The sequence below is a fragment of the Agelaius phoeniceus genome, chromosome 1, assembly GCF_051311805.1.
Source record: "Agelaius phoeniceus isolate bAgePho1 chromosome 1, bAgePho1.hap1, whole genome shotgun sequence".
Taxonomy (NCBI): domain Eukaryota; kingdom Metazoa; phylum Chordata; class Aves; order Passeriformes; family Icteridae; genus Agelaius; species Agelaius phoeniceus.
Genome location: NC_135265.1, coordinates 15,014,012 through 15,032,797, shown reverse-complemented (window position 1 = coordinate 15,032,797; position 18,786 = coordinate 15,014,012). Strand labels below are relative to the sequence as shown.

General features: G+C 42.4%; 1 protein-coding gene across 7 annotated transcripts in view; it reads right to left on the bottom strand.

The window, feature by feature from the left end:
- The window catches only part of ARHGAP12 (Rho GTPase activating protein 12), a 75,701-nt gene extending 58,737 nt beyond the window's left edge, over positions 1–16,964 (bottom strand). For 2 of the 7 annotated variants that reach the window (XM_077173399.1, XM_077173410.1), the window contains exons 1-2: positions 16,744–16,964; positions 10,261–11,012 (exon numbers count right to left, since the gene is read on the bottom strand). In XM_077173399.1, coding sequence (XP_077029514.1) covers positions 10,261–10,929 — 669 coding nt within the window. In that variant the 5' untranslated portion in view covers positions 10,930–11,012; positions 16,744–16,964. Of the gene's footprint in view, positions 1–10,260; positions 11,013–16,743 lie in introns of those variants that run through there. The other 5 variants (XM_054634550.2, XM_054634576.2, XM_077173406.1 and 2 more) reach the window with 5 other exon arrangements.
- Positions 16,965–18,786: the final 1,822 nt, after the last annotated feature.

The following is an 18,786-nucleotide window of genomic DNA, read 5'->3' as shown; positions in this document are numbered from 1 at the left end:
AATGAAGGATAACAGAAAGCCAAGTCTCATGCCAGAGAAGACATACAGAGAACATTAGGTCAAGACTTCAGTTTAAATTTTTGCCTTAAAAGATGTAATAGGATGAGGAAAATAAGTGTTATCAGTTAGCATATTTATATATTTATATGAGGTGTCTCAAATTTTGAGCAGAGCAGGAATATTGCCCTTGATAGCTGTTTAAGACCACACAAAAAAGAAGCCTGTACATAACTGTGCCATGGTGCTTCTAACATATTTTTAATTTTCAAATTTAACTGAGCTAGAACAGGCTGTGATCCCTCCAGTTTTAACACTGGGATTCTGTTTTGCAAAAGTAGACTGAATAGCAGGAGGAACATTTTTAGGAATATATCCAACCCACTGTCCCTAACTTAAAAAAGTTAGAGATTTTTTAAGATCACTTTTGAGGGCTTTTTAAAATGCTAAAGCCAAGTACACAATTGTACAGACTTTTCTCAAAATTCCCAAAATACCCAGCAAGAGACTGTATGTACTGCTTACAGCAGAATTAAACAAAGCAATAAAATTCTCATGGGAACCTCAACCAGGTTGCATCTTTTTTTTCCCTCTCTACAACTACTGAAAATAGAAGTATTTGTTCTTTGACTGTATTTCTTAGTCTGTTTCTCTCTACTTGCAGACAGTTTGTTGGCACCCAGTGTAAGGACAGAAAGCATGAAACACTCAGCCATGCATTTCTGCAGTTTTTCTTCCTCTTTATTTTCCTTAGACTAGCAAGAATGTCTTTCATTTCCAATAACAGCTATTTCTGCAAATCAGTATCTAGAAAAAGAAGTGTACATTTTTCACTGAATTTTGTTTCAACATGAAAATGTTAAATTAACTTCCACTTTAAATGCAACTTCCACTTTACTTCAATGCATATTAAACCAGCAATTTTTGTTTCAGATTTTGTTTTAAGAAGATATAAAAAGACTGAGTATTTGTGGAATTTTATTTATTTTATAATTCTGAGGCTGCACTCAAGCAGATCCATCCATACCAAGGGCAACACAGAAGGCTGGCTTGGGGCTCAAGTCCCCATTTAACATTTAACATAATACCTTGAGAAGCAAAGCACAGTTTATGGATAGACAGTAATGATATGAGAGCAGAATAAGCACACACAATTCCTGAGACCACCTATGGGCACAGAATTTAAATACAGCCCTTCAAGCTACTTTCCTCAGAAAACTGATTGCAAAGAAACAATTTGTCAACGTAGTACCATCTCAGCACAATGTTCACTTCAATTGTTTTAACAAACAGCACACCAAAGACCTGCAGCAGCTGGAAAAAGCTGTTTTACAGCCCTCACAATGCTGTACAGGGAATCATCAGTTCTTAGGTTTGGACACAATCTGCTGAGGCTTTAAAGATTTGCAAAACAAGGAAAGAATAAGAGTTCAGAGCTAGATTATTAGCATAACACTCAGGATTTGGATTTTTCTGGTTTTCCATAAAAGAAAAAAAACCACAAGTTTTTCTAAGTTGTGCTCAAATGATAGTTACAGAAGCAACTTCTGAACTAGCAAAAAGCAAAAATGGATGCAATACAGTTTTTACATATATAATTAACTGAAAAGCAAGCAAAACTTAAAAATAAAATTTACACCTTGGTGGAGCACAACCCACAGCTTTGTGAAACACCGAGACAGGTCTCTCTTTGAGACTGAAGCACGGAAGAACAAAAAGAAAAACTATCTCAAGTTGAGCATCCCTCACCCTGGGTCTCCTCAGGCAGTCACACGAACACGACCCTTCAGGCTGGCAAAGGCAAGAATGAAAGCAAGGGAAGAGGGAGGCTGGAGCTTTTACTGGGGAGGCTGCAGTGGGTGACTGTGAGGGACAGAGGGACAGAGGGACAGAGGGACAGAGGGACAGAGGGACAGAGGGACAGAGGGACAGAGGGACAGAGGGACAGAGGGACAGAGGGACAGAGCTGTGTGACCAGCAGGCCCCCGGCAGGGCCACGCTGCCCGCTCCTGCTCCCTGCCTAAGGCAAGGCAGCCACAGAGCCTGGCTGTGAAAAGCTCTCCTGGGAGGAAGCACTGCAGGCCCCTGGCATAGCTGGTGGGCACCAGCAGCATGGGGGAACACATCCTACAGCAGGAAAAGCACACAGCCTCAGGGAAGCATGAAAATGCCATTACAAGTTAGAGTGCAGCACCCAGGAGGGATGAACACAGCAAAGGCACAGCCAGGACAAATGGACTTATCTGGATGGCAGAAAATGACAGTACTGATGAGTACATCTCCTGAAGCTGTTGTGAGAAAGCTTGAAGTTGGTAGTCACACTATATGAGGTGCAAATCAAGATCAAAGGGCTATCAGGAAACAGAACAGCTGTCCCTGTTTTTTTATATCTCATATATACAGAGAACATGGGTACATAGATATACACCCACACACATACAGAGTTCCCCGTGCCTAAAGCACAGTGCAGCTATTCATGACAAACATCTATTTTAGCTTTTCCAGTTGGATGAAGATACCCAAGAATTGACAAGGATAGTGCCAAGCATGTTGATAAATCTTCAGTGGTGGGAGCTGGGGGAAGGAGGGAAATACACCTGCATTCAATTTCAATAGGAAAAGCAGTCAAATCAAAGTCACTCAAGAACTTCATTTACTGTTGCAACACTCGTGCAGGATGAAGCTTTTTCTAAATACCTAAAAGACAAACAATAGTTATGTGCAACACTTTCTGTAACATTTCTGTGGTACCATGAATCGTTTCCAAACAATATCCTGGTGATCTTTCAAGCTCTCTAGAAAATAAATGAACCAGCAATATTACTAGATATGTTGAACAACCAGCTGAGAGTCCAGAAAGTTTGCTAACTGTATTTTTGTTTTTATCAGACATAACATTTTATTACAGTATTGCATAAGCACACTTGTTGCCTGAGTCCCATCACATCAGTGACAGTAAAAAGGCGAGTGTGTCCTCGAGTCCTTCACATCTGCTGACTTTGCACCAGATTGTGACTATCCAGGCTTCCATAAAGGAGCTCCTTACAGGCCAGTGACACACTCGTGACAACACTGCCCAGGCCAGCACCACCACCTCCCTGCAGCACTGGAAATAAATATTTGTAGAGCCAGGTGGTGATGGGAGCAGCAAAGTGATACAGCTGAACGACAATCCACAAAAGCAAAAGATGGCAACTGTGTACGCTACACACCAGCAGAAAACAGACATAAAACTCTGCTCTTCAGCACTGCATTTAAACAAAATACAAGGAAGTTACTTAAATTTAACTAGATGATCTAAAGATCATCCAGAAGCCTTAGGTAAACTAATTTAAAAGGGAATAATTAAAACTATATTATTTAAATTCAAAATGTAATACGCAATTTCAGATTTAAAATAGGAGTCCAAGTTTCTAATCATTATTTTGATTATAAGCAGAAGGTGAAGCCAGATAATTTAACATCAAAACTCAACATAAGCAATAACCTAGATTCATTCAGACAGCTCCTCAACTTCTAGCCTTCATTTACAAAACTTATCAGATGGAAAACTAGAATGTATTAAAATACAGACTCCAAACATCTATGGCATTCTTCACAGCATCATTGTACACAAGCTCCAAATCTCAGTCAAAAGAGTTTACGAACTCTTAGGACAAACTATCAAAAGATGGGGGGAAAATATATCAGAATTGCCTCCTTTTCAAGATGAGAGAGGCCAGCAACTGCATGTTATTTCGAATACAGAAACACCAAGAAATTTGCATTCTGTATTTTCGTTCTGCACCATTTCCTACTACTGACATTCTCTATGCTTGTTTGAATGCCTCTCTGCACTAACCTAGCACTTTCATATCTACCAGAATAGAACTACAACCTAATAGAAACCTACTGTCTTTCCCAAGAGCTAGGTCAGGAGACCTTTTAAGGTAGGCTAAATTCAAAATTTATACAAATATTCTAACAGTATGTTGTCCAGTTACTCACAATCACAGAAGTCATTTGAAAATCCTCAGTTCTTACTATCCTGAAAGACTGTTTTGTCCAGAAGTATTGTCCTCAGCTTAAGAACAAAATCCCTATAAAGGCAAAACCCATTTGTCTCTATCGTTTTTAAAGCAAACATACCTGGCAAGGCATGTCAGAGACATATCAGCTGCTTGGGTACTAGATATGCACAGATTTTGCTTGCCTTTTTTTTTAAACACAAATGTCTACTATTCCAGAGAGCTGCCTAAAAAAAGGGAAAAAAGTGTTTTGCATTTTATTCTACAGAGTCATACGTTCCCTGATGTTTTGTCACACTGCTGTGAAACAAATGATACTTTCTTTAGAATAACAGCACCTTTGTTCTATAGGCAAGCACTGCAATATTCAACAACTGCCTAGATTGTAACCAGGTAAAGACATAGCAAAAGCAATTGTTTGTACCCAGAGTTATGTGAGAGAACAAGAAGTGATCAAATATTCTCAAAACAGTCTCAAGCAGAGTTTTACCTATTACAGTCCTTTCTGTGTCTGGTGATTCCCTACTTCAAATGACAAAAGCACTGCCAAAGAGAAAGCAGCTGGAGATGCTGGGGATTTGCTCTTTCAGCTTAGGCAGCAGTGAGACAAATTCCTTTTCCTAGGGCTGCTTTCCTTTTAAAGCATTTACTCCACCATCCCTAAAGACTCTGTCATCACCCTGCTGAGGCTGGCACCTGGCACGAATTCAAAAGAAAAGGCAGGGGACAGCACGCACCAAAACTCACACATTGCACACTAGAAATTACACTTTTCTATGTAAAAACAGAAAAATCAATTCCATATTATGACTATTATTCCTTAGGCAGTGCAGCTTGAGCTTCATTTGAGCTAGGAAGTAATTCTACCAGGATAAAAGCCACAGGTTTATTCATCTAAATCAGTGCCTTCAAAGTTCCACTTCATCATTTTCTGCATGAAATTAGGGTAAATAGGGTACAAGAGTCAAGACTGTGTTGGCACTTGCAGAATTTTGACAGTGCACTAGATGTTTGTTTCAAGTCTGAGAGCACAACACAAAGCTGCATGTACCAAGTAGATCTGTAGCTTACTGAGCTGAGCATTCCAACACCAGTATCAGAACAAGCCACTCAACTAAAACCAACCTGTCTCACAGGTCGTGATTTTCTGACAACTGCCTCACACAGATAACAGTGGTGCTTGCTGTTTATTTTTTTAAGGAAGCTCAATCTGATTTGCAGCAGGGATGTGCAGAGGAGCATATGGGATGTAGGCAGTGTTTGTGGAACACAAGGGTTGCTCATTTTAGGGCACCTAAATCCAGATTTACTCACCTGGACCGAGAGGGAGAACTATCAGCAACCTGAATTACATATGAAAACTACAGAGGCTGAGCTGATCACAAACAGCAGCACTGTAAAGTGAAACTATCCATACCTATTGACACTGCCTAGGGAAAAAAAAACAACCCACATACACAAAACCAGCCAGGAAAAATATTCCTTAATATTATCTGTCCAGAACCTTTGAGTTATTAACATAATGCAGCAAACATTTCAAGCTGCTTACAAAGCTCTAGCAGCAGCTATCGAAATCCCGGAAAAAAATATTAAAATAATGTTTTATAAAACTCCTTAAATTATAAAGCTTTTAGTTCCTTGTCATTGAAAGTTATTCTTCACCTCATTATAATGTGCATATTTCAGCATTTAACATCATTAGAATAACAAATGCTGTTTTTAAGAAGGTAAGAGACTAAAGGATGGTACTTAAAACATAATTCAAGCTACTACATTATACATATCACCATGAATCTGCAAACATGTTCAGGTTTATTAAGAAAAAAAATCTATGCTTCCTTCATACTGTCAAATTACTCATCTCTTGGACAAATGAATGAAATTTTAAAAAATAACATGAAATTTTTTATCATAAAAGCAAACTGATTTTGTGGCCAGCAAAAGAGTGATAGCCATTTATTTAAGAGGTTTAATGTTTGACCAGCAAGGCAGTCTAACACTAATAACCTGCCACCAGTCTTTCAACTAAATGACAAAGCCAAGAACACCAAGATCTCCAGAAGATATGCTGACATCCACAGAAATGGAAAATATTTCGTTTTCCTGACTAAAAAGTTACTGCAATCCCACAGAAATTGCAAAGGCAAGACAGAAAGAGCTCTTTAAGATCTTTACTACTCAGAATTAATCAAAGCAAAACAGCCATCCTAGTGATAATCCCCTTTAGTGCTTCACAGTTTATGCAATAGTCAATTACTAAAGAGGATGAAAGACAGAACAATCTTTGCAAATAGGTCACTGTCTATATTTATAATGATTAAAACCAACCTGCTGCTAAAAGTAACTTTTAATAAGCATAAAAAGTCACATATAGACAGTGCCATGTATTTACTCTTAAATACATTCTATGTCTCCCATGACAAAAGAGGAGGTAACATGCATCAGAAACAAAGTTATTTCCCATAGGTTATCCATTAGCATTGCCAAAAGCAGATTTTAATTTCTGTCTGTAATTTTATCATAAAGTATCATCCTCAAAGATATCACCTAAACATTCTTAACATGATCTCTGAACTTATCCGACTCTCCCTGTCTGCACACCTTCTCTCTCAAAACTTGGTAAGAAGGGAAGCATTGCCTAGGGTGCTTTTTAAAGACCACTTTTAATGTCTTCTCCTTTTGCTTCAGCTTTTCCTGCCTGTTTAGGCATGCCTGAACGTGTAAGTCCTTTTTTTTTATTCTTTTTTTACTTCAGAACAATTACCTAGGTCTCTGCTTCTACTGCATACTGCTCAGACATCCCATCTGCTTCTTTCAAGTACTGTCCATATCTGCTAAAGAATCACTCAGAACTTTCCTTCTTCCCCGTATCCTTGGCCTCCCTGAGGAATACTTTTGCCCTTTCCTTGGGATCAGAACATGACACCTGACACCATTTTCCTAAAATTTTATTGAACTTCATTGATTCTCACAGCTTTGAGTGCCACCATTGTCTCAGTGATTCTTACACCCAGCTGTGCATTCACTCAAACCATTTCATTCAGTTCCAATTCGACTGCAGTTACTGTCAACACCAGAGATTTAAATCTGGTTAAACTGAAGCTTGTTTCCTCTCAAGCCCTACTTCCTCTAATTACCTCCAGCCTCCCACAGTTCAAGTCCATAAACTAACCTATGGTTCTTACAATGCCTTATCCACCAGAGTGGCAACCAACAGTTGTCATTTCTTTGCATAAAATGTCAAAAATGTTCATTATCCAGTCCTGATGTTTCTCTCGACCAAACCCCTTGCTACATCTTCATTAGCAAATACTTCTACTCACACTGCCACCTCTCTGTCCTTCACTTCACACATTCCATCTGCTAAAAAATCCTTCCTTTTTGCATTACTTTGGAGGCTCTGGATCTTCCAGTATTTCCACAGCCAGCAAGCCTATGACTTCAAGACTGTACAGCTGCAGAACCAACCCTTCATTACTGGAAAGGAGGAGGAGGATAATCTTCTGAGAATAATGTAACCACTTCTTAGAAAGATCTCACAAGAGAAGCATTCTTCTATATCTCATATATTTGTACTCAAGGACAGTGAAAACACATTGAAGGTCAGGCTAAAGCTGAATGCTATCACCTTAACACCACCAAAAAATTACTGACATGAAGGCATTATTAAGGTAATTCTAGCTTCTAATCTTACAAATTTAAGAGAAAACACCTGTAGCTTAGAGTTTATTATAATGCAGACTGCATAAAACTGAACTCCACAGCAGGCAGGGGAGGGAGAAGCAGTCAGTCTTGTGAAGTGAAATCCTGTTTGTGCGTGAAAGCCAGGAACTTGATGTTCTCACTACAGACTAAGAGCAATAAAAACAGCTTTCTGAGCCATTACTTTCTACACAGCTGATTTCTACTAAACAATGCTCATTATTGAAAGAATTCTAAAAAAACTGCCAAGCTGTTCCAGTGAGGAGAAGGCTGGCATTCTGAACATCTAGACTGAGCTAACGGTGACATCAGTTCTACCACTGCTTTAATCCCCACGGCTACTAAATGTCAAACATTTTCATTGTATTTAAAGAGCTTGCAATTGTGCACCATGAGATTAACTTACAAAATAAGGCAAACTGCAAGGCATAGCAAGCATCCACACTCTTGTTGCCCAAGATTCTCATAATGGCAAGTGAAACTGCCAAGCATTTTTCACAGCCAAAATGTCGTATTTTTAGCATTTGTTATTCTTAAACACTGAAAACTCCCCCCCTCCAGACCTCCCATAACACAGTGTCTACAATACATGCATTGCTGCCCCACTCAAATATAAATTTATAAATCAGTTGTAGCATTGAATAAAGTATAAGGGGGAGAGGGAAGAATGGTGAAAAGATTAAGTGTCGCTGCATCAAGAGGCACAAAGTCCAGTGGAAACTGAGCTGCAGCCCATATATTTATTATTGACAAAAGACACCCATGTAATATTAATTCCATCTGCTTTAGAGAAGGAAATGCATCAAATTATAGTAAACACCAAAGAAGGAACTGTCCTACCATGTAATATAAATTCTAATTTATAATAGTAAACTATTTCTAATAGTTTTTTTTAAACTATTTCTAATAGTTCTATTTCTATAAATTCTAATTTATAATAGTAAACTATTTCAAGTAGGATATACTTTCTAAACATTCCTTGGCATTTTCATAATTTGTTTGGCAATTGATTAATATGGCCGTAACATGCCAACACACACTTCTAAAATAAATATCCAGGAATCACTTTATCGTGCCAAGTTCTGAGTGGTTCACATCAACTACACTGAGCTAGGGCAGTGCTATAAAGTGCAAGAAAGTTCATGGATTCTCACACTGCATAGGAAAGATATTACTGAATAAATTAAATTCAGTAATCCCATTCATTCCACAATATTTGTGGGAGGGGTGATGAAGTTAAAACTAACATAAAATATACAAATATTAGAGACGTGATGTCCCATACCTATAGAAACTCTGAATATCAAGAATGAGGCCAAGAACATAGTAGGATATTGAAAACTACAGATTCTACATATTACAATAAATATACATACACACAGTTCAAGACTCTGTAATTCACCTAATCAATCTTGTATCTTTAAGATCTTCCTATGTTGACTCGTTCCTAAGCAGCTTTGTCTTCATTGTTCCTTATTAGCAAAGTACTGATTCACAGCTCTCAGTGGTAAAACTTTTCATGTCTAAAGTTAGCATCAAGTTTGATTTGAGATACTCTGGTACTCTGAACACATGCTGCCAAGTGGGATTTACTGTAACAATCAGTTTTTATCCAAGCAAAAACAGTTTCACACTATAGATTAAGTTCTAGAGCAGGGAGCTTTGAACAGAATTTAAAATAATTTAACATGTCCCTAAAGAAAGATGGGGAAGGCAAGTGTGAGGTGGGGGAATTATCTACATACACACATATATAAATATATAACTATGTGTATGCACACATACATCACTGGTTTAAGAGCAAACCTGGATTACAACAGACTAATTAACTTGGTTACCCGTACCAGAAGTGACCTGATTAAGTCAGAGTTCTAATCTTTTGATGGGGGTGGGGGTTGCCTGTTAAAAAAAAAATTAAGAAGTGAGCAAAACTGCTTTACCAAGGACAAAGGCCGTCAATGCTCAGTTTTGAACCAGAAGTAGGAGTACATCATTCCTGAGATTCTTCCATACTAATTAACAAACTCACATGTTTTGAGTTTTAATCCAGAGTAAAGTTGGCAGGGCTGACTCATTAAAACAGTCTACAAATAAAATGATCAAGCCAGAAATTCAACTCCATATAAGACTTAAGTGTAATTAAAGCCATCAAGACATTCATTTACAGTTCTTATATTATCTATACACACTTAGGGAAAACTGAGAGTAACTTCAGGCCAAGTCATGAGGAGTTACAGCAGTAGGCTCCCTTCCTCTGAAAGAAAATACAACCCAAATTCCATGTCATATTAAAACAATCTTAATATGGAAACACTATTGTTCTTTCTTTAAATCACAGAATAATGTAAATGGAATCAATTCCCATAGCACAGAAATTCTGCAAGAACTAAACACACATTAACTGTTTCGATTTTAGTAACAATTTCATGCTGAGAGAAGACATTTTTATTTGAACAACTGGAAATTTTTGGGAATAAGTCTCAAAACAGTAGCAGACAACTATGGCAATAACAAAACAAAACAAACCAGACATGGTGGCCATTTTTCAGCTTACCTGCACTTGTTCTGTGGAACTACTACTGAGTTCATCTCCAGACTCTGAATCTTGGTGAATTTTTTCTGAGCCTTCTCCTGCTGAATCACAAGATTGTTCATGCAAAAAGCTGGTCTTCTCTATTTCCAAGAACTCCGGGCCTGGGAAATGACCCATGGAAATGGTTCTAAACTGATTGGAAACCTTGGGAGATTGCAACTCATTGTTAAGTTTTCCATTGTTCTGGGTAAGGTCCAGACTCAAACCAAAAGTTTGACAGGGGCTATTGTTCGGTCCCAGATTTTGATTGGCATCTCGAACTAAGCAAGACACTTGAACTGGAGAAGATTTTCCAAAACTAGAAAGCTCTGGGGACTTATTCACATTTTCTGTTGATCTCTGTAATCCATGTGTCAACTTCAAGGTGTTATTTGGCAGCATGCTTGCCTGCTTCACAGGTGGCATCAGTGCTTTCCGGGGTATTTCCTTCACATATTGAGCTGGCACATAAAAGGGTTTGGAATTTTCATCTCTTTTGACTTGCCACCAATCATCATTAGTCTTTTTCACTAAGATGTATTTCTCCCCTTGCTTGATCACAATTTTCTTGTCCTTGGCCTCATACTCATAGTCATACTCCACTTGAATGTAAAACTGTCCTGGAAGCATCTTCCCACCCTTATCAGCCATTTCTATCTGAAAATATTTCACCTTTTCAGACAAAAGGTAAGCGACATTCTGTTTCAGTGTTATTTTCCTGTTGATGTTCAGAGCTGTAAGAAAAAAAAAAAGTATATGTAATCAAGTGGCTGTTTAAGAGCACTTTGGATAAAAATAATTTTGAAGAAATCCTGCCTACTTAGACTAATTGATGGAAAAATGCACTATTTTCAGATATCCTTCTGAGTGTTGAAATAGAAAATCAGTAGAACAACCTAGGTCACTGATTGAACTGTCCTATTCACACAAGCCTCCTGCTATCAAGTGGCTCATTAGCTTCATTAATTAATTAGTTATTGCTTCTATTACTGATTAATATTGATTGATCACTGGGGATTTGGTGAGGGGACTGATCTGAGTCAATCTCTTGCTTACATATAAGCTTAATTTCTTAAATAAACTGTTAATACACTACTTTTAATCAAAATATTCCAAAGAAGACTTATCTACCTCACAGAAAACCTGACCTAGCCAAATGTTTACAGGCTAGATCTTAAAATGCAAACAAAACACAGTGACACAGTAACAAAACAGGACTATGAACCAAAATGGGTAATGAAATAATTACTAATACATGAAAATTCTGAAAAGCACTTTTCAGCATCTTTATAATCCAGACAACTGCCACTGCATCCACACCCACAAACAAATTCTATTTAATCAAGTAGCATCAATGTCCACATTCATGGGTGGGTAAGCATTAGTCTTGCCAACTTGCACTGAACACAATATAGTAAGCTAACATGAAAGGTAGGATTTTTAACCTTGAAAATCAAAGCATGTAAGATCTCCATCATTCACACAGAAAGTAGGAGAATTCAAGTAAAATGCTGCCATATTTAACCTTATGAAGATTAACAAATACATCTTTTTATTTTTAAATGCACATTTCACGAATGAGAAAAGTTATGTAGAAACTTGCAGCTCTGCAAGTTAAGACTTTGTGATGAGATTTGTAGCCTTTACCCTGCCACAGAGTGGAACTAATGCAATTCCACGCAGGCACACAATTGCAGAGTGAACTCAGCTGCTAAATGGGACTAAGGACAGAAATAACAACAGTAAAGAACTTCTGGGGAGATTTAAAGAAGGAACCACTAAGGACCATTCAATTTTCTTTTGCCATTTCTGTTATTTGACCTGAGCCTTGAAAAAATACATTTGGATCATAACTCAGAGACAAAGTAGAAGGTAAAAAGCTCAAGTATTACACCAAGACAGAAGTGCCCATCTTTAATCTGTGTCCCTCTCCCATAGACCATCTTATTTTACTTCCAAGAAGCATTTCCTACAGGTAATCAGGAAGCCATCACTGTTTTCAAGGTTCCACACAGAACCACAAGGTCAGGTTTACAATTTTATCAGACTTGACAGAAGGAATGATGGTACCACATTCAACAAAGCTGACAATAGGAACACAAAGCAGTAGAAAAGAATGCCAGGATTCTGGTGTTTACTCTCTACCATAAAATAGTACATTGACATTCAAAGTCTATTTACAGCTTCGGTACAAAACAACTTGCTTACCTGCTATTCTACATAAATAGGTGTTTTTAAGTGCAGCTCTGCAGTTGTTTAGCAACAGCAGCAGAAGGTAAACATGAACAAATTGCAGCTATTCCCACTCTCTTCCCAGTTTTGGAAGCTCTGCCATGCAAATGCTATTTTTTTCTTCTTTGCAAACCTGACTCCTTCCAACACTTCTTCAAAGCTGCTATCAACCCCTTTCACGGCTTCCAGGTCAGACACCAGAAAAATGCAAGTCTTACCAAGCTGCAGTCTACCTCAAAGCTCTGTTCCCTCAAAAAGCTGAACCATAGGACAAGGATCCATTCAAAAGCTTTCTCCCACACAGAAACCAAAGAGAGAACATAAGCCTCTGGTTTCCCACAGAACTAAAAAAATGTTTAAAAGCTTGGATTTTTCATTCCTTTTTTGCGGGTTCCATATGACAACTTATTAAGAATGCACGGTTAACATTTTTTTAAAACAGAAAGGTTCAACAGGTTGCATGCTATGCTTAAAAAAAACCACAAAATTTTGAATAATACAAGTTAAATAAAACAGAACTGCTATAAAAATAGCTCTACCCACTTTTGAAGTCAGTTTTGCAGCCTAATCCATTTCCGAAAAATAACAACAAAAAAGAAACAACAAAAATAAGCAGCACAATTTTTGGTCTTTCATCCAAGCTGCAAAATTATCAAGTCAATAGCAAACATTTGGTAATGTTGAACATATGATTAAAGAGAGACAGGCTGTGTTCAGCCAGAATACTAAAACAGATTTACAAACAGATCACATCATCATGATCGAGCAAGACTCTAATTCTCCTCCTCAACCCAAAAAAGCAAGAAGTATGTACGGTATAGGTGGGAAATTAACCCTGAAGATCAGCAAACAACTACCATGCCTTGAGTTCACAGATTCAAATGAATTAATTTTTGTTTTGCTTTAATTTTTTAATGCAGCTCTTGTGTCACAAAAGGTAGACTGCCTGTACTCTCTGTGCAGCCCAGGGGACAGGTAATGGTAATGCCCTTTCATGAAGCTGTCTCACAGAACACAGTTTAAAGAGCCACGGGAGCCTTGGTCAAACCTCTGCTGCAAGGGGCTCACAACAATGCAGGTGTGAATGCACAATATTGACACCTGGAGTACTGACTTCACTACCAGTCAGCAGCTGCAGTGGTACAGCTGCTCAGCCCTTGTAACCTCACAGGATTTTTATTCCTTACCATTGACCTGCCATGCTCGATGGCATCCACATTGGTAAAGAAGGTTGAACTACTCTAATTAGAGGATGGTAAGTATGAAAAATCATTTACTTCCACAGAGAACATCTGTAAGCTTTCATACCTTAAATAAAGTCTCAGTATCTGAGATTTTACAAATCTATCTGAAATCACTAACAAAAGGCCTCACTAAGAAAACCTATGTTCATGAACACCAAAAAAGAGACTCAGACCTCGCTTTTCTCCTGGTGAAGAAAACCCCAATCGCTAAGGTGGGTCACATCCCCACGTGGACACACAAGCCACCATTTCAGGGAGCATTCCCGCTGTCCCACGGGAGCGGAGCCTGGTGAGGGCAGGCAGGGCACCGGGTGCGGCAGAGCCGAGCAGGGCTCTCGCTCCACACCGGGGCAGAGAGATGCCTTCGGACTCCGGCTGCCATGGAACCGTTCCCATCTCTTACTCACCTAAGGCTGACTAAGGCTGCCAGCCCTGGGTGTTCGCAGAGGTCAGCTCCTCCCTTCCCCCCTCCGCCCGCGGGCGCGCCCCTGCCCGGGCCGGCCCTGCCCCATCGGCTCCGCTGCTCCCGGCACCGGGGGCCGGCCCTGCCCCATCGGCTCCGCTGCTCCCGGCACCGGGGGCCGGCCCTGCCCCATCGGCTCCGCTGCTCCCGGCACCGGGGGCCGGCCCTGCCCCATCGGCTCCGCTGCTCCCGGCACCGGGGGCCGGCCCTGCCCCATCGGCTCCGCTGCTCCCGGCACCGGGGGCCGGCCCTGCCCCATCGGCTCCGCTGCTCCCGGCACCGGGGGCCGGCCCTGCCCCATCGGCTCCGCTGCTCCCGGCACCGGGGGCCGGCCCTGCCCCATCGGCTCCGCTGCTCCCGGTACCGGGGGCCGGCCCTGCCCCATCGGCTCCGCTGCTCCTGGCACCGGGCCGGCCCTGCCCCACCGGACCCTCCCGGCACCGGGGGCCGGCCCTGCCCGCTCCGCACTCGGGGCTCCGGGGAACTCTCCCCACAAGCGGGTGCACACGCTGCACCAGGGGTTCGGCATGCCAACCCTCGCCTCTAGCTACGTTTTTATGTGCGTCCCCACAAAACGAGACCATTTTTATCTAGAGCCGATGTGACAGCTCCCATCACGCTCAGCCAGGCAGGGTTCGGAGAGCTGTAGGTCTGCTCAGAGCTCAGCCTTTCCTGGAGCAACCTGAACCCTGCAGCTGCACCCTCCCCTCCTCACAGCATTCAGTCTTAGCTACAGAATGGTGCTCTCTCGATTGATCCTGAAGTCCATGGAAATGCTTGAAAGAAGCACGGTCCTAAGACACAGAATCATAAATATGATCATATGTGATACACATATAGTATGCTCATGTATTGTATGAGATATGATCCCCTACCTTCAGCATTATCAAGACTGACCCCCACCCTCTCTTTTGAAATTATGAGGCACAGAGCATTTACTTCTCATCTTCCAGAACCAGGTAACTGAGTATTGGGAAATAACCTAAAATACTTTTTGCTATTTCTTTTATTTTCCTCTAGGGAAGGAAAAAAAAAAAAGAAAAAAGCCCTTTCGGGGGACAGGGAATTGTTACTTACTTTCCAATACAAGCGGATGATAAATTGTTAAAAATGCTACTGAGTACTAACGGATCGCCTTAAATTTCTTTGTGTGACCTTGTTCACAGTGTCCTACAAAGCAGCAGCAGTTGACTTGTGTAATCTTTTTCCATTTTCAGCATCAAACTTCATCCACTACTGAAATGAACCCTTGCGCAGTGCTGATACAGAAATAAACTCAATTATGAAGGCTAAATTAAGATAAATTCTTAACAGTTCAGGCCAGATGAGATACCCTGGCTACACCTCAATAGATTCCATGATTCTGCTTCTCCCTGGGCAGTTTTCTTAGGGGTTCAGGCTGTATCTGCATGACCACTGCCTGGGAGAATGATCCCTGGTCAGACTTCAAACCCATTCGTACCTTTCTTCCCAAGGGGCACCACTGCTTGTCCAGCACACCTGACTCCACAGCCAGGATTCTCCTGCAGACCAGCGCCTGCAGGAGCCACCCTCTGCAAAGCACGCATTGAAAGCGTGCAAAAGTTGCATACAAATAGAGGCAAATGGAAACGGCATATATAACCAAAACACAGACAACTCACAAGCTGTATGAAAACAAGCTCAGCCCTTCGCTCTTTCCTCAAACACACTCCGAAATCGAGCACTACTCGCAAGTAAACTACCTACCCGGAGCTCACCCGTCTTTAAACGCTAGAGGCATAATAAGCAACCATTTAATAATTGCCCGTGACTCAGAGCACTGAATAAGCGATGCATTTTAAACAAGTGTCAGGACAACTTTTCAGCGCCGCTGCAGCCCGCGCCCCCCTCCCCCCGCTGGCTCCCTCCCTTCCCTCTCTCTCTCCCTGCCAGCCCCGCTCGCTCCTCGGTGCGGGCTTTTGTTAAGTTGTTGACTGCGAGGGCTGGCTATAAATAGCGCGGCTCGGCCGCCCCGGCCAGCCCGGCCCAGCCACCCCAAGTTACCGCGCTCAAGTTCACACAAGGGCGGCAGATCCCCCCGGCCCGGCGGGGGCGCCCGGGAAGGGCGGCGGGGCCGCCGCTGCCTCCCTTTGTCTCCCGCAGGTGAGCGGGCGCCGCTCGCACACGGCAGCGCGGGCGGCCCGGCCCCTCCGCCCGGCAGCGCGGCCCGCGGCGGCGCCCAGGTGCGGAGCTGCCTCCCGGCGCCGCCGACTCGGCGCTCCCGGCGCCGCCCGCGGAACGGAGCCGCCGCCGCCGCCGGGGGCAGCGCGGGGCGGCGCCGCCCGGAGCCCCGGCGGGCGCGGGGAGCGCTCCGCGAGGCGCCCCGGGAGCGGCAGGGCGGCCCCGGGGGGCTGCGGCCCCTGCGCCGGCCCGGGCGCGGACGATCCCCCGCGGGGCCACCCAGCCCTGCCCGGCCGTCCCGGCGGCGGCAGCGCCGCGCTCGTCCCCATCCCCGTCCCCGCCCTCCCTCCCCGGCGGGCCGAGGGGCGCGGCGCAGCCACCCACCTGCCGCCCGGGCCCCTCCGGCTGCGGCGGCTCCCGCTCCGCTCCCGCCGCGGCCCCGGCGAGTGTCGGCTCCGGGGCACGGCGGCGTCACCGCGGGTCACGTGCCGGGGCGGGCCCGGGCGGGGGTGGGGCGGGGGCGGTGCCCGGGACCGCCCGGCCCCCGGTGAGAAATCGGCGATCGCACGGGTCCGTCTGTCCGTCCTGCGGTCTGCCTCGCCGTGCGCTGCTGGAGCGCTCCGGTGCGGCGGCTGGAGCGATGCCAACAGCTCCCGAGTGATGCGGTGTGTGAAACACCCAGGCCTTTCTGTCCCTGCTGAAACGAACAGAGGGAAAACAAAAACCACGCACCTCCCTCCCTGCAAACAGGGTCGGTCTGACTGCTTAATAGACTATACTTGAAGAAACCACATTTTTTAGGTAGTTGCCCAAAGAAGAGAAATAATAATAAATAGTCCTTGACGTTTATTTCGAGTTAACTTGCTTGGTATCTCTTACTATATTAAAAAAGTTTTCAAACATTGTTTGAAAATATTTAGGTGGCCTTCATAGCATTTTCAAATTGTAAGTAATCTTATCTTTCTCTTTGAAAAAGCAGTATCTGGTTCTCCTGGTTGCAAAGATAACCTTGAAAGCAGGAACTGACTGTAACTGATACAGCAGTATCTGAATGAATCTGCAAACGGCCTGAAACAATGGCATGGAGATGTGTAAATTGTCTGCACTCTATTAATCTAATGAAGGATAATGCTGGTCTAACTTCTTCTTTGACTGTTTTAACAGACGGAAGGAGGAAGGAGACAGTAAAACCATCAAAAGGTGGAAAGAACAGGTTTGCTGAGGGAGGGACAAGCAATGGGAAAAGACCTGAGAAGTGCCAGTAGGAGAGAGAAAAACAGACTTTAACTGAGGAAAAGATGAAAACAGCATCAATAGGTTTAATTGAAGGTGTGGACATATTTTCATATGGAATTGCAGCCCATCTTGAACTTTCCATATTGATAGTTCCTTGAAATCTCATGTGTGTTATGCAAACAAACTTGTATACACCTTAAAGTTTCTTCTTCTCAGGCCTGAGTGCTTGTGAGAATGCTCCCTTGACACCAAGGATCATTTGACTTTGGGCTGTCTGTTCACAAAACATAATTATTAAAATTCTGTTGGTGCTGTAAGACTGATAACACTGTCACACCCATATTTTCAGCAGTTATTCATAGGGTCTGGAAAAAACAGACTAGACACCAGCATTTCTATTGTAAGGGAAACAACATCTTGTATGTAGATATCCATTATTTACCTTTAAAAGGCAAAAGAAATGTGTAAAAGGAAAGTATTTTTTTATTCATGTTCACTCTTTTGTACATTACACATATGTGAAAAAGATACAGAGTAATTTTGGATGTTTCTGTCTAGTAGGATTCTATCTGTATGCCCAGTTTTGTGGTAAAAAATAATGTACTTGGGACACTTGGGTACTGCTGAACAAGCTGACTGCATTCTACCTGCTGACATGCCTGAGGTGTATATAAAAGCATCCCAAAAATCAGTCACAGTAACCACACTGTAATTATCCTTCCTTACTGCCAAGGCTTCACTAGAGTGCTGCAGGATATGGCATTAGTGATTCAGTCTGAGGCACTCTTCCCTCTGAGTCAGGGTTGAACCAATGGTCCCACATAAGATCAACAGGCATAATAGAGCTGAAGGTGCCAGAAGATATGTAATTTTGAGTCCCTGCCCAAGTGCAGTCATGAAAGATTCCACATTACAAATAAACTGTCCAGCCCAAGTTCCAATTTTAGTATCTGTTGCGTATTCTGCCGATGAAGGATTTCTCTGCCCTTTCACTGGAGTAGAAAGAGCTAAAGTTCACAACTTTTACTCACTGTGACTTGTTTTTCCCAGAGATGTAGGAATGCTGCCATACTCATACCTCAGATGGAACTACATGTATATATTAGTTGGAAACATCCAGTAGATGTGCTGACCTCACAAATCCCAGGCTGAAAGAACTGCCAGCTATAATTGCTTTATGTAGCACATGCG